Source organism: Hippoglossus hippoglossus, chromosome 5 (genome assembly GCF_009819705.1).
Source record: "Hippoglossus hippoglossus isolate fHipHip1 chromosome 5, fHipHip1.pri, whole genome shotgun sequence".
NCBI lineage: Eukaryota > Metazoa > Chordata > Actinopteri > Pleuronectiformes > Pleuronectidae > Hippoglossus > Hippoglossus hippoglossus.
In genome coordinates this window covers 16,226,033-16,239,813 of record NC_047155.1, presented here as the reverse complement: position 1 = coordinate 16,239,813, position 13,781 = coordinate 16,226,033, and the positions used below count along the sequence as shown (strand labels likewise).

The window sequence follows — 13,781 nt, the reverse complement described above, 5'->3', positions numbered from 1 at the left end:
GGCATCAAATGATGTAAACTGAACAACAATCAGAACTCTTCTCAACCATAGAGAAAACTCAGAAATATGAAGGAGTTTGCCAAACCTGTGAAATCACCCCAAAAACCACTTCTAACCGACAGTCGGACCCCCAAAATGCCAGCTCACGCACAACTAAAGGCAGATGGTATGGAACATTACATAGGTGCGTAGAAATGATAAATATAAGCTGCAAAGTGTTGCGCCCTTGAAAACGTTTCAGTCCAAATGAACGAACATTTCAAATCCCATGGTAACACGCAGACATCCACTTCTACGTCGTACACACTCAACATCTCCAGAGCAGCAAATAATTGTTTGAATTTCACCCATCGATCCACCGTGGTGGTGTTGTATAACCATTCTTCTGTCTATAGAGGCAACGGTTTAAACATAGTCATCTGAAATGTGCTGCGTAATGAGATAAATCGTCGGAACCTTTTTCGATTATATCAACCCCCATATCACTTATATCTTTGTTAAACAAATTACTCGTATCTCTGAACTTTCAAATTTTGACAATGCCTCGATCGTACAGTCGAGCCACCGCTGTGGTCTGAGTATTAGTGTCTTGTGGACTATGATAATTCATGCAAGATTTCTGATCAAAACATGCCATCATGCAAGTCATTTCTATGCATTGAACAAGCACAATTATTTATGTATTTGTTTGGAAATCTTTCGGAGTAAATGTAAGCCCTTGGCCCGAGTTGACCCCATAATAAACAGACCCTTAACCAATTGGTGTGAAAGCCCATGTAAAAAAAAAAGGTATATTTTTTTTCGGTTTTTTTTTTTTTATGTGGGTATAACAAAGATAAAATGAGTAGAAGAGTTAAGTGACATGGGCAAAATGTTGAATATTGTTCTTTTTTTTTTATCTTGTTTGCATTTTTGTTGCTCAAATTAACAATATCTAGCTTTAATGAAAGAAAAAAAGTACGTCCAAACGCTCTCTGTCATTTGTGTCTTTCACTCACCAGTCATCCCTCTGTTTGCTCTTATAGAGAGAGAGTGTCATTTCCTGCTCTATTACAATTCAATTCATTCTTAATGACACAGAACCACTCGTCGGCTGCTTTAAGAGAACAATCCTTCGGAATCGAGCAGCCTCCTTGTTTTTTCCTTTATGACACCGTCTTCCAGAGGAATCCATGACTTGCATCCAGGCGTCGGACTCCTTTAGTGTTTTTTTTTTCATCCTGCTCTATACCTCCTGGTGTAGAGTTCTTAGTCTTATCTGTAGTCCTGTGGTAAGTGAGCAACAGATGTGTTCCATGTCTGTTTTTCCATTCCCTTTTTGTTAAGAGCAGTAGTGTAGATACAACAATGTCACACATAATGCTGATTATGTTTGGTTTTGACTGAAGTTCAAGAGTCTTCAAGCTGGAACTGACCAAGCGGCTTCCCTCTGCATCGATATAAGAATGAAGTCTGTAAACAAAATTACTGAATATTATTTTTTTTTCTGACTTGCAAATGAAATAATCTGTACATCTGTGTAGGTGAGTTTCCTCTGCTTGAAGTTAAATCATTATAATTTGTATTGTCATTACTGTGATTATTAATCCGATACTCTTAACATTTAGATTCCCTGATGTCTTTTTGGTTTCTTCCCTTCTCTTTCCTCCCTCCCTTGCCCTCGTTGTTGTCGTCATCCTGTTTTTCTTTGTCAGGTTTGGTTACACTATCATAGGAGGGCAGGGAGGCAGTGGAAGGGGTGCTTTCCTTTTTTTCCTGTTCTTCATTCTTTCCGCCATTCTCTACTTTGTTATTGGCTGGTTTGCGCTTGCAGATAAAGCCCCGCCTGGCCAGGTAGGAGCGGTAGGCTCTTTGAATGATTCTGGAGGACATGTCCTCCTGCTTGCGCCTCAGAGTGGTGGTGATGGGCTCGTAAGAGACCTTGGAGGGATTGGCTGCCACAAACCGCTCCTCCATTTGCTGTCGTAACATGTCCAGCTCGCCACTGTCACCCAGCACACGCTTGGTGAAGGCGAACAGGATGTCCAGGCAGTGGATGCGGTCGCCGCTCACCATCGGCATGTCCATGGCGATCAGTTCAATGGTGTTGGGCTTGGGGACTCGCAAAGGATGTTCAAGTGCATCGGCAAAGTCAGAAAGCTTGGAATAGGTGATGAACTGAGAGGCATCGGGGTCGAACTTCTCCCAAATCTCATAAAAGGTCTCAAAGTCGTCTTCACTGAGTGGGTCGGCACTCTCCTCTGTGGCTACACTGAAGTTCTCCAGGATGATGGCGATGTACATGTTGACCACAATTAGGAAAGAAATGATAATGTACATAACAAAGAAGAAGATGCCCACAGATGGGTTCCCACAGTCTCCTGTGGCGGGAGTACCAGGATTCTCTAATTTAGGGTTGCAGTCCGGAGGGTAGTTCAGAATGGGCAGCAGCAAGCCGTCCCAGCCAGCTGATGTGGTGATCATAAACAGGATGATCATGCTGTTCCCGAACGTCTCGAAGTTGTACATGTCATCGATTCCAGCTCCGTGCCTTACATAACCAAAGTTGGACATGCCAAAGATAGAGAAGATAAACATAACCAGGAAGAGTAGCAGGCCAATGTTGAACAAGGCCGGGAGAGACATCATGAGGGCAAACAGAAGAGTTCTGATGCCTTTGGCGCCCTTGATAAGACGCAGGATTCTGCCAATACGAGCCAGACGAATCACTCTGAACAGTGTCGGCGAAACAAAGTACTTCTCGATTATGTCGGCCAGAAACATTCCTGAGGTTAAAAGAGAGAAAAAAAGAGACACAACATATGTTTGGTTAAGCTTTAGGTGATCACTGACTGCTTTTGTGTTTTAGGTTTGTGTACATTTTTTAAGAAATCAGGACACGGTCACCGTTTTCATAGCAAATCAATTTTTTTCTGCTGTAATGAAAATAATTCAGTATTTTGTATTCTATGCTTTTCTATACAGTATATTCTATAGATAATTATGTCAAATAATAGAAGACAGAAATGTATTGTACAAGTGAATGTTCGAGCCACATTGAAGAAAAAACCTGAGATTTTGAGAATGATGTTGTAATATTACAAGAATACAGTTGTAATTGAGAAGACATATTCCAAAAATAAAGTCATAATTTATAAAAAAAACGTTTTATAATATTACAGAAGAAAAATATTTTTTTAACAAATTAGCAACGAGTGGTCCAAATACTCTTTGAATATGGTTACATTTTTTCCTTTACCTCAAATCATTACATAAAATGTAGAAGTAATTTGTATTACATTTCTATTTATCTTTCATCAGCTCATTTTATATCCAGCTCTTGAGTTTTTGTATTTTGTGGTCTTGAGACAAAGTTAACGATTTGTCTTTTTAAAGAAATAATCCATTAATCGAGAGATGCAACCTCTAACTTTTTTTTTTTTTCTGTTTTACAGTCCCACAGATGATTTTACAAATGTAATGGGTCAGCCCTGTGAGCAACACATCACCAAAATAGATTGCCTGGCTTCACTCCACATGTTTATATGGGCAGGAGGATCTGACCCATTTCCAGTCAAACTGCTTCACGTGCTTAAATAACCCTTTGGAATACTTGCCCACAATTGAAAGGATGACCACAACCACGTCAAAGATGTTCCAGCCATTGGTGAAGTAGTAGTGACGCAGTGCAAAGAGCTTGAGTACAAACTCGGTTGTGAAGACCACAATGAAGATGAAGTTGACCCAGTAGAGCACGATCTCAGTGTCCTCGGACTGATCGTCCGTCTCTACCATCATGGTGACCATGTTGAGGCAGATGAGGATCATGATGGAGATGTCAAACACTTGCTGCGTCACAAAGTCAAACACCATGCCCTGTATTTTGTTCTGAGGAGAAAGGGAAGGAGCAAGAGATATTTAGAGTCGCTTTTCTTCTTGCTTAGAGATGTACAGTTACAAACCTGCATGGTGGTGAGCTTGAAGAGAGCAAAACAATTATTTACCTGAGGCCTAGGTATCGGTTTCTGTGGTTTCTTTGACCCTAGTTTCTTCATGGCATTGTAGTATTTCTTCTGCTCTTCTGTCATGAATATATCCTGACCTCCAAAGTAAAGGGACAAATATAGTTTGGTTACAACCTGCAGGGATTTCAACCTTTTATTCAAATTCTAATTCAAATATAGTTTTTCGCATAAAATCTCATTTGACCATTCTGACCATTGACTGTTTAAGGATGGAAAATATGACCTCTCCCTAAAAGTGAAGCCAAAGTCTTTCAATCACCACCTGGTGGATGGCTTCACTCCAGGTCATAAATCATCTTAGTGGAGGGGACATTGAATAAACTTAACAGTCAAAATCCATGTCAAAGGAAGGTTTTCTCAAAGATGGTTTCTGTCATTTGTGAGTTCTAAACACGATGTTTGTCCAAGTGTTCATTTTTCCAGTAAGTTTGGTCTTAATTTATATTTTTGGGTCAAACGTTGTGATTGACAGCTAACTAATCCTCAAGTCATCTTCAAGGCAGCATGCTCCGAGAATAGTAAAATAAATAAATCTTATCTTTTTCTTTTGCTGGTTGAAGTTGTCAATGATGACACCAATGAAGAGGTTCAGTGTGAAGAACGAGCCGAAGATGATGAAGATGACAAAGTAGATGTACATGTATAAGTTGTCCTCGTAGAGGGGCTGGTCCCCCACCTGTGAAGCGTTAAAAACGTGAAAATATGCAAGAAACGCTCCTGCACGTTGATGCGGAAGTCAGACTTAAAAACTATAAAAATGGTACCTTTCTAGAATCTATTGCTGCGTACATAATGTCCATCCAGCCTTTGAATGTTGCCTGTAAAGTGTGCAGAAACATTGTGTGAGCGAACTGATTAAGCCAGACAGAAACAAATGAGACGTGTCAAGCAAACGTTTCTCACCACTTGCAGGAGCGCCAGGTATCCAGCACCCACATTGTCGAAATTGATCTTGACGTTTTTCCATCTGACTTCCGTGTTGTTTGCGCTAATGAGGGCAAGACACTCCGATTTGTTGTTAACGTCATTGGGGTGGAAGTACGCCTCTTCCGTGTCATTGAAACAGAAGTAATACTTCCCAGCGAACAGGTTGACGCCCATGATGCTAAAGATGAGCCAGAAGATGAGACACACCAGCAGCACGTTCATGATAGAGGGGATCGCACCCACCAGGGCGTTCACCACCACCTGAAGAGGAGAGCAAGGAAACGCAGCCGCTGCAGTCACACAGCAGCTACATGGAGATGTTTACACATAAAAACATCGACACACACACACATATACAGAAATGCACATTCTTTTCCTCCATAAAAAAAAACGGTAGCTGTGTTTTCTGAAGCCCAAAACAATAATAGCAGGGGGTGTAACAATACTTTCAGCTCATAGTTCCGATAACTCAAATATATGTTTTGCCTGATAAGAATGTAAATAAATCTTTTTTTCTCTTACATTTTGGTGAAATTAGTGATTAACAGAAATGATAAATAATGAATTTTTTTTTTTTTTACAATTGCACTATTATCTACACAAAACTTAACTGAAAAATAAAAGAGAAAAAGAACAGCATACTTAGACGGAGGTCTGAGCAAAAGCCTGAATTTGATTGGACTAAAATTCTCCACCTAAGTTAGCAAGATGCCAGATTTAAATGTCTTCACTTTTAGGTGCTGGTGTAGGACAATACTAGTTATAGCTATATGACATGAGATGTAACCGCACCCTCTGGCATTTTGTCATACAATATATGCAATCCATTTTCAGCTCCATATGCATACCAATATATTGTATTGTACTGTGGCATGACTTATTGTTACACCTCCTTAGAATCATATTATTTATCTAGATTTCCAGATTGTATTATTCATGTATAACACTATATGTTCCAACATGTCAGCAGCTAATCACTCTGTGTATTTATGTCGAGTTGGATTTGCGAATATAATAATTTCAATTTTTTTTAATTCAATGCAAAGAAAACCACATGCTGTTAAGAAACTCTAAACAATGACTGTGTGTTACTGACACAGGATTACATTGTGCAGTGTTAGAAATGTATAAAGGAATATGAGTGCGACTATACAACTATACTGCACCAAAGCAGCTTGGCTATGTTGGAGAAGACACAACTTCAGGAGGTCACTGTATGAATGTGCATTTACCAACACACATGATAACACAAAGCCAAATAAACCAAAAGGACACTGGATAGGCAAACATCAAGACATTCGGTTCATTCTAGTGTTCTGCTTAATATCATAACATTCTATGAATAAATAAATAATTGCAAAAAACTGCAAAATGGTGATCATGACAATCATGGCGATGAAATTCACTGGGGAGTGGTGAGCAGGGATGGCGAGGGAGGGGGGGTATGCAACCAGAAGTTTGTCGATCTTCCAGTGTGACAATGCCAAAGCCAAACTGTGATAAGATCAGATAACAGGACACTTGAGGCAGAGCGACAGTAAGAGGATGCCGAGCCTACACACGGACAAAAGTTTTTCTTCTGCCCAGCAACAACCAGAGGCTGATCCAACCAATCACACATTAAACTGATGATCAGAAGAACCCCAAAGAAAATGACAGCTTTCTCATGCTGCACAGAGCCCTCCGGGGGTCACATGTTATCAGAGCTATTGATGCGGAAACTGTTACACACAATTAAGGACAGATGAATCAATTGTGTGCGCAATATAAAACTGTTTAACAAATTAGTGTGCACCATTTCAGGGACAAATGTGCACCTAGCCAATTTATTTGCCCTTCATATGACGTCTGGGTGGCTCTGTAGCTCAGAAACAGGTATTGGTTTGCATGCTCAGATTGCATGAATAACATTAACTACATTAACTCTGTGATTATTCATATCAACCTCTTATTGTTCTCTCAGCTGATTTTGAACATTTCAGAGCTGAGTGTTTATCATAATGTGTTGCATTATTCAGGTCAAAATCCCTATTGTGGTCCAGTCTTTCATAAGGATGTTTTGTTGCTAGTTTTAATGCAAAGCTCATTGCAATTTTTTTTTTTAAATAGCACTAAATTTAAAACATGTGAAAATGAAATGTGATAAATCAAATCAGATGTATTAAGGACCATCTGAGATGATCTGCATCCATGCAAAAAGCTTCTCTTCGATAAAAGGGGGGTTACCTCAAACAAAAGAAAGTCCCCTCAGGAGACGTGTTCAAGGAATTTCTGAATTGCCATCTCTAGCATGCGTTGATGCTTTTATTTAATCGGCATGCAGAAGGACCAGCTGCCTGGTATCTTATGTCTTACCCTCATCCCTTCAAAACGTGACAGGGCCCTGAGGGGTCTCAAGGCCCTCAGTGTCCTTAGTGATTTAATCGGGCCTAGATCGGAGTAGCCCAACGCATTAGCTATAAGGCTGACTATAGACACCTACACAGATAGGGACAGAAGGAGTGGGAAAGACAGAGGCAAAAGAAGAGAGGAGCCACATAGTTATAGGAAATATAGAGAGAAAGATGGACCCTATATATACTGTAAGGATGGCTGAATGGTTATAAACAGATATACATCCATATATATATAGTTTCTATGTGCAAGTAAGTGTCTATATAACATGAGGGTAAACGGGGGTTCTTTTTCAGTGTGTTCGTTTGCTTATGTTTGCGTTTGGTTTAGTTTGGCAAGCCAGTCTGGGGTGACAACCAGCTTTAACAGCACAGTGAGCACACCTGGAAAGAAACTTGTGGTTGACACAGTGAAAGGGAGAGAAGATAAAGAGTCAAAACGAAGGGGAAAAAATCAGAGGAGAGATGTATTCACAAACACTAAATCAAGGTGACACAATAATATACACAAAGTACACAGTACACAACAGTACAGTTTCCACACCAGAGAGCACCGTATACTCATAGAAGGAGGGTGGGGGAGAGAAGAACGCAGAAGGTTGAGGACAACTTTCAGGGTTAGAAGAGAAAGGATAACCTGTGAAAGTAGGAGTCCCAACACAGCACACAAACCTTACCCTGGACCCTTAAACACCGACCCTTCCGTCGACCCCCCAACAGCTGCACAACGTCTCTCTTAACTTAAAGAGAGACACAGTTAGAGGCACCTGCTGTGAGAGAGAGGACAGGTCATTGTTAGTGTAGAGGTTTGCATGGAACTAGGGATAAGTCATCTTCACAACACATGGGCCACTTCAGAATATACCGGCTTTTATGTGAGGGTTTCTACTGGAGAATTAGTAGGCACTGGGTCCAGCCTCATAATCTGGAGAACTTCTGTCTTCACATGTTATATCTATGAAATAGGCAGCATACAACCAAACTACACGCCTGGGGAATATAAGGAGACATATGATGTTATTCCAGTTTTCCTCTTTCCTTCCTCTAATGAGTTAAAAGGGTTTTTGTTTATGTAAGAGATCTGCAAACACTGTTCCTGAATCTATTGAAACACTTTGCAATAATATGGAGGTAACGGCCGGACTACTGACAATGTCAATGTCAATGTCTGGCACGCCCCCAACAAAGTCAGGTAAGGGCCACATACGCAAATGCAGGTGAACATCATGTGAGGGATCCCTCTCCCAGGACGGACAGAAGTGCAATAGATGCCGTGTGAAATTGAATGCATCAAGAAAATAACAATATCTACAACATTGATTAGAAAAAACAGTTTGTAACATAATGGAGAAGTGTGTGCCTGTTTAATTATTTATACATTAGAAAAATGTCTGATAGAGATGAAGGTAGCAGCAATGACAAATGAATTGAGGAGTTATTGTCAGTATTGGAAGAATATGTGAGTAGGCATATTGTATATCAAGTAGTCTTGTTGTAATCATAGTCCAGGATCAGCTGCCACCACGAACAGCTGCCATCCTGATCAGGATCCACCACGATCCGCATCCACCATCATAATGCACCTATAAGACTCTTTTAGAATCGAAATAAGTAATGATCACAATCTAAGTTTGGGACGTGCTGGATCCAGTGACAACAGCCAATTTTCATTATTCTCTTTCAAAAATGTCACAATCATGGCAGAATGTTATTACCAAGTTATCTGGTAAAATATATATCTTTCTTAATGGGACTTATTATTACAAATATATTGCCTGACATTGTACAAAGAGTAAATATTTAATTATAAATATTTGGTTGCTCCTACATGGGCTGATGATCTGCCCAGGGTGTTTCCTGCTTCTCGCCCAATGTCAGCTGGGTTTGGCTCCAGCTCCCCATCACCCTCAACTGGTAAGCAGTATACAGTCGATGATGGATGAATGTATAGTTGCTTCAACATATTTGTTCCATTAGATGAAAATGAAATAAAATCAACAAAGCATCTGAGCTCGATTGAGTCATGAACAACGGTGAGCATGTCCCAGTAAGCTCTAATGATCGTTCACATGCTTGTGGTATTAATGAGCACTTGGGGTCTAGGACAGCAACCAGAGATTCATTACACAAGTAGACACTTGATAACTCCCAAATACCACCGATTGTGGGTGTAAGCCCGAAGATAAGTTAAATAAACAACAGGAGCACATCATAAATGGATAGATCCTCATCATGTGACATTATGTGCCAGTGTCACATGGTAAGAATATTAATATTGAAACGTGGACAAATTAGCACCTCACACAAAACTGGTGGTTATTGAATGACTTAAACCAGAAAATGAAACCAAGACACAATATAAAACACATCATCAATTACAGGAATGCAAAGAAGCAGGGTTAGGGGACTATATAGAAAGTTCAGACAACAAGGAAAATGTTCTGATTCATTTGCATACCAGAACAATGATGCAAGGCGCTGTGAGGAAAACACAGCCCCCTTCCCTTGTAATATCACGTTAAATGCACAGCTTCACAGTCTATATTTCTGAACACACTGGTGTATCTTATGGATACCAATGCTGAGCTCCTCCATTTTCAAACGGTAGCATTTAAAGCTGCAGCCCTTTGCAGGCTGAATGTGGTCCCCAATGCACTACAGCAAAGCCTGGATTTCACACACAATAAATCACATGTGTCTCTCAAGCTGTCACCCATTACTGTTTCGTTACACAAGATAAATTGAAAATATATTATTTACTCAATAACTAGTGAAAAGTACACCCTAGGTTTATGTCAAGAAATAAACCATGACTTTAAGAAACAGCACATTTTGATCATTTTCTGCAGTTTGAAGAAAAAGATTCATCTTCATTTTCTCAGTCGAACTCTTACTCTGAATTCAGTATAATACAATAAACAGTATTCAAAGTGTAAGGGCCATCATTGTGATAAAAGGATATTATTAGAATTTTGTATAACATGAATGTAAAGAATACTTTTGTTGCTTAGAGAAAGTTCATCGATCCTATTTAATGTTTGAGTTGACCAGTGAGGTTGATCTCTCGGATCCATGGGTTCCTTTAATGTCTAAAAATATCATCATGAGAAGTTAAACCGTGTGAAATGACATTATTACAACATTGGGTATAAAACAAAACGATGTGCAAATGTACTTACATCCACAATGAAGAAGTCCAACCAACACCAGGCATTAGTGAAGTACTTGACAAAGCCGTAGGCCACCCATTTGAGCAACATCTCCAGAATGAAGATGTAGGTGAAAACACGATCAGCGTACTCCAGAATGATTTTGACCGTCTTCCTCTGCTCGATGTACACGTCCTCGAAGGCCTACAGAGCAGCAGAGAAGCAGCACACAGATGATGACTTACGACTTCATGACTGACACATTACACATGTTGATCTTGGAAATATGTGAACAAATAAATGAGGCCAGTCACACTTCACACATTTTTCCACTAAGTTAGGTTTAAATTAGATTGGTTGAGCGTTTCTATTGGCTCCACCTCGCCACCTTGGCTCCACCCCCCCCCCCGATTGCTACTGCACAGACTCCAAATGCTCAAGATGGCAGCATTCATAGCCGGTATATTTTGGCTTAATTTCAGGACAGAGAGAGGAAGTGGAGACCCATCGTCCATCTTTATATATTGTCTATAATTTATATAAAGAATGGCAGACTTTTTGATCATTTTTATTGGTTTTTTTTTTATTGTTTTACTATTTTTCACCTGTGTGGGTTTTTATTTGAGAATGAGAAACGCAAAACTGGTTGATAAAGGTAATTTTTCACCAAGTCAAACTGCAACCTCTCTTCTTTTGTTGTATTGTCTGTATCTGTTCCTCAGCACATAAGTGTTTTTGATTTGGCCACAGGCCTTTCCCCTCCAGAAAGCTGCAAACCTAAGCTGGATTCTGCCGGTTGAAAGGTTGGTGCATTACAGCACTTTGCTGTCCATTAGCAACAATCATATCAAGAGAAGCAGCAGAAGAGAAGCAGGAGGTGATCTTGCTTGCTCACATCCTTATAAGGAAATGAGAATCACTGTCTCTAAATGAATGACCCACTGTTGTTTTAATTATCATGTTAATTTCCCCCTCACTTGTTCTTCACATCTCTGACATTTATTGAGATAGGGCACATCACTGTGTATCTTTGTGTGTGCGTCATGATAACAATTGGAAGTGGTATGATGTTTATGAACATGTGCATTTAAGCGTGTCTATGTGAACTCTTACCAATGCGCCGCTGCTGAGCAGGATCATGAAGATGATGAGGGTTTCGAACCAGTTGTGTTCTACGATCAGGTAGCAGGTCTTTCTCAGGAACCACCAGTGTTTCCCCCAGCCGAAAGTGATGGGGACATCACAGCACTTGTATTTGGCCACACATTCTACGTGACAAATAAAAACAAGACTGTTGATAGAGACCAATAAACACAATGTATCTCAGTGGCCTTAAACCTGGGATAAGTCACGCATTTTTTTTATCATTATTGTACTGTAAAGCTTATTTTAAATCAAGTGATCTGGGAGAAAACTAGACCACTGCACTTCCTCCAGACTCTGTTTCCTGCCTTGGGGAAATCTGGCCCGGGATGGGAGACTTTGACCAATCACAGGGCAGTTCAGAGAGACGACACTGCTATTGGCTGTTCTACTAGGCAGCTCCACGTGCACGTCCCTTTGGTGGTAAGCCTGTCCTAAATCCATGACGGAGAGTCCTAAAGGAAATGTACTTGGCAACAACTGCCTTCACTGCAAAGCAACCAAAAAAAGGGAAGATTTAAATATCCCAAAAAGAATCTGACAACGAACGCCATCAAACATGCGTGGACCCTCTGTGCTCGTATGAAGCGTCTGCAGCTGCATCTGCCCGTGCTCGTTTGATGGGAGGGGCTAAGCACACAGAGCCTCCATCCCAAACATTAGCATCCTGGGGGAGAGACTAAACTGTTTTTCTAGTGATCCCACCTACTGCAGCTTTAATATAGTAATGTACATACACTATTAATAACAACATCTGTGTAATCATTGTTATTGTCTACCAGGAAGTCAGGTAATAAACACCGCCTACCATCTGTCCAGCAGGCGTCCGGGTCAAGGTACTCCTCTACCACCTCCACGACCGCCACCTCCTCCACGTCAGGCTTGATGTCTATTGTGCTGCCCTCAGACGAACTGGTGTCATCCATCTAAGACAAACAAGGGGAGCACAGAGATCAGTCCAGCCTCCTCAATGTTTCCTTGCCCATACCACACGGATGTGGCACAGTTCCACTGCAGCCATTAAATGAATTCCCCTTTGGGTTTATATGCATGACATGATTTATTGCTCCAGGTATGTTGCAGCCATGTAGTGCAGCTAATTCTCCCTCTGCCTCCTCTGCGGAGCTATGAAAAGATTCACAAGGAATTAATTAAACTTGCCAGTAGTTAATTACACTGGTAATGATGATCATCTAAAAAATATAGATTATTTGGTATTGACACAAATGCATGTATGTGCTGTACCAATAAATCAAGTCATATCTTTACGATAGGTCAAGGTGACTCAGGGCAGACTAGTGAAACACCAGCAAAAACCTTAGCAGTGTTGTTGTAATTAAGTATACACATTTAGTACACACACACACACACACACACACACACACACACACACACACACACACACACACACACACACACACACACACACACACACACACACACACACACACTGAGAAACTCAGCCAACTCAATTCACTCGAGAATGATACTGCACTTTGTAATCTTAAGTCGTCAGCAAAGGACTGCACTCTCTTCCTCTCCCCCTCTTTTCTCTTTCTCTCAACCAGACCAGATGGATCCCTGCTTCTCTGATTGGCTGTTAGCAGCTCTGTCTGTGTCTGCTCCCTGCAGTAGAGCCCATGGCTGGCTGTGGTGCAGGGGGGAAAGTGTTGTGGTTGGTTGAGAGAGCCCAGTGGAGTATGAACCTGGTGCAGTTACAGTCGTGAAGCTGCTGCTGCTTCATCCCCTTTCTTCCTACTAAAAACCAGGTCAAGGTGACCCACGCTTCTTCAGGCTTCTGCGTCTGGCTAACCCTTCTCCTACATTCATACTGTACAGCGAACAACATGTTTCTCTCATTGGGACAGCCTTTTTGTTTCTGTCTGTCTGCAGGGTCAGCACTTTGCAGAAGTGTTATAGCTGTCATGTCTAAGTGGATGTCCTGAAATGTCAAGTAAACTGAATGTTTTCAGAGTGGCAGCAGCGGATTGAGGCTAGGGAATGGTTTACATGGGGGTTGGAGATGTTGTGAACCTCTCAATAATCAACACTAATACTTTTAAACAGATTTTGAAGCTTAATGTTTAAATTACCACAGGTCTGTCGTATCTCTGAATTGCCTGAGATCTCCTATAAACAATGTCCAAACAACCTACTTCACAATC

At 40.8% G+C, this 13,781-nt stretch overlaps 1 protein-coding gene across 9 annotated transcripts in view; it reads right to left on the bottom strand.

The window, feature by feature from the left end:
* Window positions 1–463: 463 nt before the first annotated feature.
* Window positions 464–13,781, bottom strand: part of scn8ab (sodium channel, voltage gated, type VIII, alpha subunit b) — a 44,037-nt gene continuing 30,719 nt past the window's right edge. For 6 of the 9 annotated variants that reach the window (XM_034586208.1, XM_034586212.1, XM_034586207.1 and 3 more), the window contains exons 19-28: window positions 12,425–12,539; window positions 11,587–11,741; window positions 10,504–10,677; window positions 7,287–7,409; window positions 4,908–5,192; window positions 4,769–4,822; window positions 4,543–4,680; window positions 3,984–4,088; window positions 3,597–3,867; window positions 464–2,765 (exon numbers count right to left, since the gene is read on the bottom strand). In XM_034586208.1, the coding sequence (XP_034442099.1) occupies window positions 1,597–2,765; window positions 3,597–3,867; window positions 3,984–4,088; window positions 4,543–4,680; window positions 4,769–4,822; window positions 4,908–5,192; window positions 7,287–7,409; window positions 10,504–10,677; window positions 11,587–11,741; window positions 12,425–12,539 (2,589 nt within the window). In that variant the 3' untranslated portion in view covers window positions 464–1,596. The remainder of the gene's footprint in view (window positions 2,766–3,596; window positions 3,868–3,983; window positions 4,089–4,542; window positions 4,681–4,768; window positions 4,823–4,907; window positions 5,193–7,286; window positions 7,410–10,503; window positions 10,678–11,586; window positions 11,742–12,424; window positions 12,540–13,781) is intronic. The other 3 variants (XM_034586214.1, XM_034586213.1, XM_034586215.1) reach the window with 1 other exon arrangement.